Raw genomic sequence first — 14,165 nt, forward strand, 5'->3', positions numbered from 1 at the left:
CTTTCCACCTCATACCTCTTCTATTGTGAAGGATCAAGGCCAAAAGGATTCCTGGTAGCTCCAGACTAGCTTTGTTGCCCAACCGTGGTGCGGTTGGTGGCAGATGCCCCCTGCCGGGTGCCTCTATGAGAGGACCTGCTTCCCGGTGGCCGTTGTTCCACCCAGCTTTACTGCCGCTGGCTCTGAACGGGTGGCTGTTGAAAGCCAGGTTCTGAAGGAATGGGGGTTATCTGCTTCGACTGTCCTGCCTCTGTTGAATTCTCTGAAGTGTACCTCACGGAAGATTTATCACTGCACCTGGAAACCTATACCATTTTGTGCGAAGCTCTGGGGTTCCATCCTTGCACCTTCTTGGTGGCTTGGGTGTTGGCCTTACTGCAATGTGGTGTAGATCAGAAGTTTGTTTTGCGCCTTATCAAGGATTAAGTCTCTGCCCTGGCTGTTTTCGTCAGCATCCTTTGGTCTCACACTCTTTGGTCCGCACTTTTATTCAGAGGGTTCTTCATTTGGTGCCCTCTGTTCATTCTTTGTAGCCATTGTGGGCCTTAAATTTGGTGTTTTCCACTCTACAGAAACCTACCTGTGCGAGCATCTGGGATAGACATGTTGGCAGTGGAGGCATCATGAGCTGGACAAGAACAGCCAAAGGGCCACAATTTCCTCAGGTCTGGTCTAGTTGTTGCCCACCCTTTTTCATTGCTTGGGGATGTCCCAGGGTCTATGAATATGAGACATGTGTACTGTACAATTAGACTGATTTTCTGAAAGGCATCTGCTTCAGTTGTGTTCTTTTTAGAAAAACCCGTAGGGCTCTGTCAATCTTGTATCATGAATGTAGTATACATATGTTTGCAAAAGAGTATTTAAGTATATTAGCTCACATTTTTTGTAAATATTTATATTATATCTTTTCATGTGACAACATTGAAGAAATGGCACTTTGCTACAATGTAGCGAGTGTACAGCATGTATAAAAGTGTACATTTTCCTGTCCCCTCAAAATAACTCAACATACAGCTATTAATGTCTAAACCGCTGCCAACAAAAGTGAGCATACACCTAAGTGAAAATGTACAAATTGAGCCCAAAGTGTCAATATTTTGCATTGCCATCATTATTTCCCAACACTGCCTTAACCCTCTTGGGCATGGAGTTCCCCAGAGTTTTCCAGGTGTCCATTGGAGTCCTTTTCCATGCCTCCATGAGGAGGACATTATGGAGCTGGTGGATGTTAGAGACCTTGCGCTCCAACACCCTCCATTTGAGGAAGCCCCACAGATAGGGTTTAGGTCTAGCAACATGCTTGGCTAGTCAATCACCTTTACCCTCAGCTTTTTTAGAAAGGCAGTGGTCCTCTTGGAGGTGTGCTTGTGGTCATTATCATGTTGGAATACTGCCCTGCAGCCCAGTCTCCAAAGGTAGGGGGATCATTCTCTGCTTCAATATGTCACAGTACATGTTGGCATTTATGGTTTCCCCAATGAACTGCATCTCCCCAGTGCCGGCAGCACTCGTGCTGCCCCAGACCATGACATTCCCACGACCATGCTTGACTGTAGGCACACTTGTCTTTGTACTCCTCACCTGGTTGCTGCCACACACGCTTGACACCATCTGAACCAAATACATTTATCTTGCTCTCATCAGACCTCAGGACATGGTTCCAGTAATCCATGTCTTTGGTCTGCTTGTCATCAGCAAACTGTTTGCAGGCTTTCTTGTGCACCATCTTTAGAAGAGGCTTCTTTCTGGGACAACAACCATGCAGAACAATTTGATGCAGTGTGCGGCGTATGGTCTGAGCACTGACAGGCTGACCCCTTCAACCTCTGCAGCAAAGCTGGTAGTACTCATACATCTATTTCCCAAAGACAACCTCTGGATATGTTGCTGAGCACGTGCACTCAACTTTTTTGGTAGACCATGGTGAGGCCTTCTCTGAGTGGAACCTGTCCTGTTAAACTGCTGCATAGTCTTGGCCACCGTGCTACAGCTCAGTTTCAGGCTCTTGGCAATCATCTTATAGCCTAGGCCAGTGATGGTGAACCTTGGTACCCCAGATGTTTTAGAACTACATTTGCCATGATGCTCAACTACACTGCGGAGTGCATGAACATCATGGGATGGCCACCATGGGAAGGCCATCTTTATGTAGGGCAACATTTCTTATTTCTCAGATCCTCAGAGTTCTTTACCATGAGGTGTCATGTTGAACTTCCAGTGACCAGTATGAAAAAGTGAGAGTGATAACGCCAAATTTAACACACCTGCTCCCAGTTTACACCTGAGTTCTTGTAACACTAACGAGTCACATGACACCGGGGTGGGAAAATGGCTACTTTGTTGCCAGTGGTTTAGACATTAATGGCTGTGTGTTGAGTTATTTTGAGGGGCAGCAAATTTACACTGTTGTATAAGCTGTATGCTGACTACATTGTAGCAAAGTGTAATTTCTTCAGTGTTGTCACATGAAAAGATATAATAAAATGTTTACAAAAATATAAGGTGTGTAATCACTTTTGTGAGATACTGTAGTAACAAACTGCTAAAATATTTAAAGACCATCATTTAAAATAATAAAATAAAATATACTTGGTGACAAATATTTATAATTTTCCTTTTAACATATAACCACAAACCAAGTTTATTTTGTTTTTGTAGATTTCATAGTTATCAGTGGAGAACATCCTGAATTTAAGTCTTTCCTAATTAGTAGGAACCTGTGTGGGTTTAGAAATGCATTTTACAATTTTCTATGCTATAAGAATCTTTTTTGTTAATTTTAGACGTATCCTGATATAGCCTTTGTAAAGGTGACGCTACATTATCACCAGCTGCTTGAAAAGAGTTTTTGGGGAACAGCGAAAAGGTACAATTTTACCAGGTTGCATTATAATGGTTTAATAAGTATGGGTTCTTAAATATTTATCTGGACTGTGTATATTATTTTGTAATAAAGGGCAAATAAAATTCTTACCATTCTGCCTTTGAGAGATATGATATATATAGATATTGATATCTCTATTTACTATCCAGCCATGAAATAGAGGCATTTTTCTTTGTCAATTCTGATTTTATTTCAAGTTATTGTAGGATATTACACATATTTAAACAAATTCCAGACTTACATACATAATAAACACATATCTTAACTACTTTAACACCGAAGAAGAAAAAGAGAAAAAAATAAAAATAAAAAAAGGAAAAAGAAAAAGACCCACAAAAAAATAAATAAAATGAAACAAGGGGGCCCCCACCCCCCTTTCCCTCCCCTCCATCCCTTCCCCTTTTCTCTCCTCCAGCCTTTCCTACCATTTCTTTCCTCCTTCTACCTTCAGCTTTTTACCAATTTCCTATACTGCCTCCATGGGTTCCAAACCAGGAGGCATCTTTCGTACGTATCTAATTCTTGTGCTATAAATATCTCCATCCTCTCTATATTATCCATTTCTAAGGCCCATTCGTTTATCGTAGGGGACTGAGTTGATTGCCAGTGACGCGGTATCAGTTCTTGCTGCAATCAACCAGTGCCCAAGAAGCTTCTTTTTAATGTTCTTATATGTTCCTGGTAACAGAGAGAGAAGGGTAATTTGCGGCGTATTTGGGATTATCTCCCCAGTAACTAGTGTGTATAATTGCATAACCTTTTCCCAGAAACAAAAAATTAGGGGACATTTCCACCAAATATGGAGCAAAGAGCCCCTCTCTGTATAGAGGCATTTTTCAAACAAGATACGAGAAATATTGTACTTTGGAGAATGATGCCCTTCAAAATAGCCACCTTGAGATATCACACAGTTCTCCAAGTTTGTGCAAAATTTAATCAAGATTGTGCAGTGGTATACTAGTTTTTGGAATTGCCGGATCTCGCATTGTCATTCCCTGATTTTGTTGATTGCAACCCATACAAATTCAGCATTCTCAGGTGTTCTGCTTGTTGCAGACCTTCCAGACTGTGGATCACTTTCAACAGATTCTCGATCATCTTTGAAGCGCTTGTACCCCACATTGTAATTTGCATTGCACCCATTGCTTCATCCCTAAAAGCCTTCTGAATCATCTGAATAGTTTCCACAAAGGAATATTCAAGCTCAACGCAAAATTTTATGCAGATTCGTTGCTCTACTCAGTGATTTTGAATGTGACAGCCACACAGTACACATGCTCAACGGAGTTTCGCTCCTCCACTGACCAATCACAAATACGCCTTCCAATGCACTGTCCTTGGGTGTCAGGTTACATCAATGCCAATCATACTGTTCTCTTTATATTAACAAAGGCTGGATTTTTTTCCTAACAGACCTCATATAAGCGTGATTCGATTAGGCATTCCTGACAACGCAGTAAAAATTCTGTTCTTTTAGTACGGTTTTGTAAAGAATGCAAATCAATAACTAGCACAATTTTAACTTGCTGGTTTATGAAAGTTTCTGTTTCATTTTTGTAACTGCAGAATTGTAATACAATGGCACCACTTTCTCAAAGCATAACACACACATTATTTTTTTAAATTGAACATTAATTTGTATTATTTAAAAAGAAGTTTTCAATCCACTAAATACTTTGTCATATGGATCAGCAGAAAAGAGTAACTTGACTCTGAAAGCTCAAGTCACATGACAGCTATCACTGCTCTCGATGACGGAGAGCAGTGATCTCTGTCATGACACAAGCCAGAACGGGGAATTGTTTTTTTTTAAATAGGCACTTCCCCATTCTGAGGCTCCATGACACGATTGCCAGGAGACCAGTGGACATCGAGTCCGCCAGTCCCGCAGGCACGGTCACGCTGTACACGGCACGTGCAATCCTGCTATCCATGGCTCTTAAAGGGGACATACAGGTACGCCCATTTGCTCACCGCTGCCATTGTGCCAACGTGTATTGGCAACTGGTTAAATGTCACTCCAATTCTCCTGGGACTAGCAGTCAGAGGCAGCAGTGCCTTAGATCTCACACTACATATATACAGGCTTATATATAGACCCCAGAGTCGATACTTCAGGGGGTGTTCTTAGATTTGCAGTCCAGAGGCAGAAGGCATTAAAAAAATGATTGTTGGACCTTCAGTTGTTGGACGCATGGAGGATTAGTCACCCTAGAGATAGCGAGATTACACTCGCTTCTCTCCCATTCATCGATCTTTCTCAAGGATTGACTACATCCTAATAGAACATCAACTAGTCCCAGCCCTCAAGGGAGCTGAAATTTAAACTAATTACCTTGTCTGACCATGCCCCAGTGAAAATCCAATTGGAAATACTGGGGGATGCTTTGACAGGGAAAAATTCGAAGCTAAATGACTCCCTTATTCAGAATCCGAAATAGTTAAAAGGATAGAGCAGGAATTAGAGGCCTTTTTTGAGATCAATGACACTTATCCAAGGAAACCCTCTGGGAAACACATAAAGCCTTTATAAGGGGGATTTTGATTGGGATGGGAGCAAGGAAAAAGAAAGAAAGGGGAAAAAAAAAAGAAGGCCCTCTTATATAGAGATCCAGGAACTAGAGCAAAGAACAAGACACAAAGGGATCCCAGATAGGCAAGAATTAATAGTAAAAAGAAGAGAGATAGAAGAACTGTTAGAACAGGAGAAGAAATGTGACTTCCACTTAATAAATAAGGAAAGATATCAGTGGGGTAATATATCAGGAAAATGGATGGCTAGAAATGTATAGGGAAAAAAAATAGGCCTTTCACCCCTAAGATCAGAGATGATAGGGGAGGGATGCAATCCACCCCTGGCATCGCAAAAATATTCCATTCCTACTACAGTGCTTTTTATAATGTAAATCAGAGAGGTGAGGATAGGGAGAAGCAGAGGGAAGCAGCAATGGATTATCTGCGGGACCTTGACCTTCCCAGGATAGAGAAGGAAGAGATGAAACTTCTCAAAGCCCCTATTTCTCAGGAGGAAGTGGAGAGAGTAATAAAGAATATAGCCCTGGGAAAGAGTCCAGGCCCAATGGATACTCCATTTTATATTATAAAAAGTTTTCTAAGATTCTGGTCCCTAAATTGTGCGACTATCTGAATGCACTGGGAGAAGATGAGCGATTCTGCGAGGAATCACTATTGGCACATATCACTATTATCTTAAAGGAAGGTAAGGATCCAGCATCCCTAGGTAGCTATAGGCCAATATCGCTATTAAATACAGACATAAAAATTTTCGCTAAAATAATAGCAGAAAGATTGAAATTATGGTTGTAACGGGTTACACAATGATCAAGTGGGATTTGTCCCTGGGAGGGAAGGGAGAGAACCCCCTGAAATCTATCTTTTTGGTTCAGGAAGTAATTTGGAAGGGTACCCCGGCAGTTCTCTTGTCAATTGATGCCGAAAAGGCTTTTGACAGAGTCGAATGAGGGTTTATGTTTGAAACATTGAAACTAGGGTTGGGGGAGAGGATAAGGAGATGGAGCTCTTATTTCTACCACCACCCAACGGCCAGAATCAAAATCAATGGAACCCTGTCTTCTCCCTTTGAGTTATTTAATGGGACAAGACAGAGTTGCCCCCTTTTGTTTATAATAACACTGGAACCCTTAGGGCCGGTTCACACAGCGAGGCGATGCGAGGCGACACGGCTCGCCTCGCCTCGCTCCCGCAAGTCGCCCCCGTTCTGTACAATGGAACCGTTCTGAGAGGAGCGACTCGAGTCGCTCCGACTCAGAAAAAAGGTTCCTGTACTACTTCGGGGCGACTTCGGGGGCGACTTGCATTGACTTCTATACAGAAGTCCTCTGCAAGTCGCCGCTGAGGTCCCCGCAGGTCGCGGCGAGGCAAGTCGGAGACACCTCGCCGCGCCTCGCTGTGTGAACCGGCCCTTACTAGTTGCAATCCATATAAATTCAGACATTAAAGGAATACAGGTGGGTGAAAGGGAGTACAAAGCCGCCACGTTTGCGGATGATCTGCTCTGTTATATTTCCAATCCTAGAACAATGATCCTTATCATGATGAAGGAGTTAAAGCGATATGGAAAGCTAAAAAATTTCAAAATAAATATGGCCAAATCTGAGATCCTGAATATAACTTTATCGATGAAAGAGCAGAGAGCAATTCAACCCAATGCCGCGTACACATGATCGGATTATCTGGCAGCCTTGGTCCCAAAAGTCCGGCAGACTTAGAAAGAAGTCTTGACTCAAAATTGGACTGCCGCGTCCGCTGGACTTTTGAAATGAACTGACTTGGCCACACACGGAGTAAAGTCCGTTCATTTTGAATGTGGCTCCAGGAAGACGGGACTAGCGAAGGAAGTCAATGTTGCCGCCTCCATCGGCGAGATTGACACCTCACGAGCCCCATCGCCTGGTATGGATTTAAAGGGGAACCCCTACGCCGAAAAAATGGCATGGGGTCCCCCCAAAGTCCATAGCAGACCCTTATCCGAGCACGCAGCCCGGCCAGTCAGGAAAGGGGGTGGGGACAAGCCATACCAGGCGCCGTGCCCTCAACATGGGTCGTGCCAACATCAGAACGAAGAAGGCGGCAACAGAAGAAGAAGGCGACAGCAAGTAAAAGAGCTAGCGGTAAAAGAGCAGAAGAGGAGTCCGGCGAGAAGACCCCCGAAGACGGAAGGAGACCCCCGGGGCTGTCTAATAAAGTATTTTAAAAACCTGTGTTGTGTTTTTTTATTAACACTTTTCCCCCCAGGTGAATGGGTAGGGGTACATACCCCATACTCATTCACATAGGGTGGGGGGCCGGGATCTGAGGGCCCCCTTATTAATGCTGCAGAGTCCGGCAGGTTGTCCGCCGGATAGTCTGATCATGTGTACGCGGCATCCGTTTTGTGTGGTGTAAGGAGGAGCTGGGATATCTGGGTATGAATTTGACATCAGCCCTGGGTGATATGTTTAAAGCTAATTACATCCCTATGCTCAATAAGATCAAGGACCATCTGAATATGTTGAGATACATATATACAGGCTTAAGGTTGTAGGTCCAGGAGTGTCTTGGCACAGGCAGTGCACTGATATTTTGATAGTTCACTAGAACAGTGTCATCAACTCTGTCCTCGGGGCCCACTAACAGGCCAGGTTTGCAAGATAACTGAAATACGTCACAGGTGATATAATTTGCTGCTCAGTGATTGCAGTAGTCTATTCTGCATCTCCCCAAGGTAATACATAAAACCTGGCCTGTTAGTGGGCCCTGAGGATAGGGTTGATGACCATTGCACTAGAACAGTGATGGCGAACCTTGGCACCCCAGATGTTTTGTAACTATATTTCCCATGATGCTCATGCACTCTGCTGTGTAGTTGAGCATCATGGGAAATGTAATTCCAAAACATCTGGGGTGTCGAGGTTCGCCGTCACTGCATTAGAACATTGCAAAACCATCCCTTTTTTACGTTCATGTCCACTTTAAATTACCATAACCATTATGTCATAATTTTTTGTAGTATTTTGTACATAAATTCAATCCACATTGAAGCATTAAACATGTTTTCTATTGCTAAAATACTGCAAAGTTCTTCCTGGTGTTCATTGTGAGGTTCTATGAAGTATAACGACTTTAAAGGAAAAATTTATGAAATCCCTTTATACTCCTATAACCAGTTGAAGGCTATTTCTTCGGAATACAGTTTCTGAATGTTTCTAGTGCAGTGTCAAAGGATAGAGACAACAGAATCCAAAAGCTGTAACCAGTGACCCAGTTAAGCGTCGTCTTCACCTGTGCCCCTCCTCAATTGTGACATCAGTAAAAAACTGGCAGAGGTTCTTACCCTTTACTCAAATATCTGAAGCTGTGCTTTAAATGGCTTGCCTATTAATTTGAGAATTGTAATCCTTAAAGTCTGTAGAAAGCTGATCGAAGGGCTGAGATAAACATAAGTGTTACCAAGAGTTTGTAATGCAGGCCATGCAGACTTTAGCTGTCAGCGCTCAGATTTGTGGCAAATGTAATACGGATTACACAGTGGTATACTATGCTTAAAACAAAAACAAAAATCGTAATATTTCATGATGGAATGTTACCTAATTTTCTTTATTCCGTCTTTTTTCCTTAAGCCCTTATGTATTCCCTGCTCATGTTCCAGTCCTGGATGATATTGATCCAGAATATGGGCTTCATGGCTACCAACTCCATATTGATATGTATAGTGGACCAAAAACGTACTTTTGTAGCACCTTCCGTGGTTTGAGTTCTCGAAAAGGTAAGAGGGTGTCTGCTGGGACACTAAACAGTCTGAGTGAAAATTGTGCTAACAATTATTTTTTTTTTTTAAATACTTCTGCTTGCATCTGCTGAAATAGCAATATTGTTACATAACTATATGTTCATTGAGCTTATGAATAATTGCTTAATTTTAACGCTTTTTTTAGTGACTGAAAACCACAGTGTCTTGTGCGAGTGCTGAAATTTATGAAAATTCAGTGACCATAGACAATTAAAGTGGTATTAAATCAAAAGGCAAACTTTTATTATATTACAGCATACAGTTTTTTTGATATGATGGTTGTATTCATTATTTATAAAAAATTTTTGGCTTTCTTCCTATTTTCATCTGGTGATCTAGCCAATAAGTCTGTTATTGAAAAAAAGCACTTCAGCAGAATGTATCAGTTACTGAGCTGAGTCAAACCATTTATCACAGACCCCCCTGATCAATGATCAGCTTTTATTTGTGTAAAAACTTAATCCCAAAAGGCAAACAAACTACAGTATTTTCTGTAATTGTTTATGAAGTTTATGTTAAGTTTATGAATTAGTTTGGTTTGGCTTTAATTTATTAGTGTATTATTCCCACCCTCTAGACTAACAATGCTGCTGTCCAAAGGTGCACTCTGTGCTCCATCATCCAGAGTGGGGGCTCTTTAATGCAGGAAGTGTGTTACTAGCCAGATCACCAAGTGAAAACAGAGGATGGGGAAAAAAACTTTAAAACAAATGCAGCCATTCCATCTAATGATTGGTAAGCTGCAATAATACAGTGCCTTGCAAAAGTAGTCACCCCCTTGGCATTTTTCGTTTTTGTTGCCTCGTAACTTGGAATTAACATGGACTATTTGAGATTTTGCATCATTTAATTTACAGAATATGCCCACAACTTTGAAGATTGTTTTTTTTTTTTTATTGTGAAGCAAACAACAAATATGACAAAATAACAGAAAAAGTCAATGTGCATAGCTATTCACCCCTAAAGTCAATTCTTTGTAGAGCCACCTTTTGCGGTTATCGCAGCTCCAAGTTGCTTTGGATAAGTCTCTATGAGCTTGCCACATCTTACCACTGGGATTTTTGCCCATTCCTTCTTGCAAAACTGCTCCAGCTTCTTCATGTTGGATGGGTTGCGCTTGTGAACAGCAATCTTTAAGTCTGACCACAGATTTTCCATTGGATTGAGGTCTGAGCTTTGACTAGAGCATTCCAACACATTTACATGTTTCCCCTTAAACCACTCAAGTGTTGCTTTAGCAGTGTGTTTGGGGTCATTGTCCTGCTGGAAGGTGAAACTCTGTCCTATCCTCAAATCACACACAGAATGGTACAGGTTTTGCGCAAAACCAATTTCCCAGTCCCAACTGCTGAAAAAAATAAATACCCACAGCATGATGCTGCCACCACCATGTTTCACTGTGGGGATGGTGTTCTTTGGATTCTGTGATGTGTTGGGTTTGCACCAGACTTAGGGTCCTTTCACACGGGGCGGATCAGTTCTGATCCGCCCCGTGGATATCCGCTTGCTCAGCGGGGATCACTCCGTCGATCCCCGCTGAGCAGGGAGATGACAGGTCCGTCTCTGCACACTGCGCAGGGACGGACCTGTCACAGCGCCGCTCTCCCCTATGGGAGATCGGATGACGACGGACCGCAGTGCCCGTCGTCACCCGATCCGATCCGCAGACGGATGGAAAAATAGCTTTTTCCTCCGTTACACTTTTTCGGATCGGAGCGGGTCGGATGTCAGCGGACATGTCACCGCTGACATCCGACGCTCCATAGAGCTCTATGGAGCACCCGTTCAGGTCCGCCTGAAAAACTGACAGGCGGGCCTGAACGGGACGTCAGTGTGAAAGGGGCCATAGCGTTTTCTTTGATGGCCAAAATGTTACATTTTAGTCTCATCAGACCAGAGCACCTTCCTCCATACATTTTGTAAATCTCTCGCAAACTCAAAATGTGCCATTCTGTTTTTTGCTGAAACTAATGGCTTTCTTCTGGCCACTCTGCCATAAAGCCCAACACTATGGAGTATACTGCTTATTGTTGTCCTATGTACAGATACTCCAGTCTCTGCTGTGGAACTCTGCAGCCCCTCCAGGGTTACCTTAGGTCTCTGTGCTGCCTCTCTGATTAATGCCCTCCTTGCCTGGTCCATGAGTTTTGGTATGTGGACTTTTTTTGGCAAGTTTGCTGTTGTGCCATGTTCTTTCAATTTGGTTATGATCGATTTGATGGTGCTTTTAGGGATCATCAAAGATTTGAATTTTTTTTTTTTTATAACCCAACCCTGACTTGTACTTCTCAACAACATTGTCCCTTACTTGTTTGGAGAGTTCCTTGGTCTTCATGGCAGTGTTTGGTTAGTGGTGCCTCTTGCTTAAGTGTTGCAGCCTCTGGGGCCTTTCATAAAGGTGTGTATATGTAATGACAGACAAATGAAAGATTCTGCCATTACTCGTTAGTGTTGCAAGGTCTCAGGTGTGAATTGGGAGCAGGTGTGTTAAATTTGGTGTTATTACTCTCACTCTCTCATACTGATCACTGGAAGTTCAACATGGCACCTCATGGCAATGGACTCTGAGGATCTGAAAAAAAAAGAATTGTTGCTCAACATAAAGATGGCCTAGGCTATAAGTAAATTGCCAAGACCCTGAAACTGAGCTGCAGCACGATGGCCAAAGCCATACAGCATTTTAACAGGACAGGTTCCGCTCAGAGCAGGCCTCGCCATGTTTGACCTACGAAGTAGAGTGCACATGCTCAGCGTCATATCCAGGGGTTGTCTTTGGGAAATAGACGTATGAGTGCTGCCAGCATTGCTGCAGAGGTTGAAGGGGAGGAGGATCATTCTGTCAGTGCTCAGACCATATGCCTCACACTGCATCAAATTGGTCTGCATGTCTGTCTACCCAGAAGGAAGCCTCTTCTAAAGATGATGTATAAGAAAGCCTGCAAACAGTTTGCTGAAGACATGCAGACTAAGGATATTGATTACTGGAACCATGTGCTGTGGTCTGATGAGATCAAGATAAACTTATTTGGTTTAGATGGTTTAAAGAATGTGTAGCGGCAACCAGGTCAGGAGTGTAAAGACAAGTGTGTCTTGCCTACAGTCAAGCATGGTGGTGGGAGTGTCATGGTCTGGGGCTGCATGAGTGCTGTCAGCACTGGGGGGCTACAGTTCATTGAGGGAACAATGAATGCCAACATGTACTGTGACATACTGAAGGCGAGCACAATCCCCTCCCTTCGGAGACTGGGTCACAGTGCAGTATTCCAACATAATAAAGACCCCAAACATGCCTCCAAGACAACCTCTGCCTTGCTAAAGAAGCTGAGGGGAAAGGTGATGGACTGACCAAGCGTGTTTCCAGACCTAAAAGGTCCTCAAACGGAAGGTGGAGGAGCGCAAGGTCTCTAACATCTACCAGCTCTGTGATGTCATCATGGAGGAGTGGAAGAGGACTCCAGTGGCACCCTGCGAAGCTCTGGTGAACTCCATGCCAAAGGGGGTTAATTAACCACTTGCCGCCCGCCCTATTACAAATTGATGGCGGCAAAGTGGTTTCATAATCCTAACCGGACGTCATATGACGTGATTAGGATTATGAGCCGCTGCGCGCCCCCGGGGGCGCGCATCGCGGCGATCGTTGTTGCGGGGTGTCAGTCTGACACCCGGCAACTACGATCTCGGTAAAGAGTCTCCGACGGAGACTCTTTACCATGTGATCAGCCGTGTCCAATCACGGCTGATCACAGTGTAAATGGGAAGAGCCGGTGATCGGCTTTCCCTCACTCGCGTCTGTCAGACGCGAGTAGAGGAGAGCCGATCGGCTGCTCCTCTGACAGGGGGGGTCTGTGCTGATCGATTATCAGCACAGCCCCCCCGAGGATGCCCACACTGGACCACCAGGGACACCACTAGACCACCAGGGAAAAGGTAATAAAAATCCATAATCCTCCCTAGACCACCAGGGTGCCAGTCAGCACAATGGGTGCCAATCAGTGCCCATAATGGATGCCAATCAGTGGCCACAATGGGCATCACTGATTGGCATCCATTATTGTTTGGCACTGATTGGCATCCATTACTATAACACCGATGCCGCCTATGAGTGCCCACCTGTGCCGCCTATGAGTGCCCACCTGTGCCGCCTATGAGTGCCCACCTGTGCCGCCTATGAGTGCCCACCTGTGCCGCCTATGAGTGCCCACCTGTGCCGCCTATGAGTGCCCACCTGTGCCGCCTATGAGTGCCCACCTGTGCCGCCTATGAGTGCCCACCTGTGCTGCCTATCCATGCCCACCTGTGCCGCCTATCCATGCCCACCTGTGCCGCCTATCCATGCCCACCCGTGCCGCCCATCCGTGCCAGCTATCAGTGCCAATTTGTGCCACCTATCAGTGTCCGTCCGTGTCGCCCATCCGTGTCGCCCATCCGTGTCGCCCATCAGTGCCGCCTATCAGTGCCACTTCATTGGTGCCACATTGGTGCCCATCAGTGCCACCTTATCAGTGCCCATCAGTGTAGCCCCATCAGTGCCCATCAGTGAAGGAGAAAACATACTTATTTACAAAGTTTTGAAACTGAAACAAAAAAACATTTTTTTTTTCAAAATTTTCGGTATTTTTTTATTTGTAGCGCAAAAAATAAAAACCGTAGAGGTGATCAAATACCACCAAAAGAAAGCTCTATTTGTGGGAAAAAAATGATAAAAATTTCATTTGTGTACAGTGTAGCATGACCGCGCAATTGTCATTCAAAGTGTGACAGCGCTGAAAGCTCAAAATTGGTCTGGGCAGGAAGGTGTTTAAGTGCCCTGTATTGAAGTGGTTAAGGTAGTGCTGGAAAATAATGGTGGCCACACAAAATATTGAGACTTTGACCCCAATTTAGACATATTCACTGCCAGCGATTTAATGGCTGTGTTGGGTTATTTTGAGGGGACAGCAAATTTACACTGTAACTAATAAAAAGAAG

General features: G+C 43.9%; 1 protein-coding gene across 1 annotated transcript in view; it reads left to right on the forward strand.

Annotated features, from left to right (window-relative positions):
• FBXO15 (F-box protein 15) overlaps positions 1 to 14,165 on the forward strand; it is a 256,162-nt gene that overhangs the window by 125,598 nt on the left and 116,399 nt on the right. Inside the window, exons 8-9 of the mRNA XM_077492374.1 lie at positions 2,787 to 2,869; positions 9,028 to 9,173. Coding sequence (XP_077348500.1) covers positions 2,787 to 2,869; positions 9,028 to 9,173 — 229 coding nt within the window. The remainder of the gene's footprint in view (positions 1 to 2,786; positions 2,870 to 9,027; positions 9,174 to 14,165) is intronic.

The sequence above is a fragment of the Lithobates pipiens genome, unplaced genomic scaffold (assembly GCF_037356315.1).
Source record: "Lithobates pipiens isolate NorthernLeopardFrog02 unplaced genomic scaffold, aLitPip1_a1.2 Scaffold_19, whole genome shotgun sequence".
In the NCBI taxonomy this organism is placed as follows: domain Eukaryota; kingdom Metazoa; phylum Chordata; class Amphibia; order Anura; family Ranidae; genus Lithobates; species Lithobates pipiens.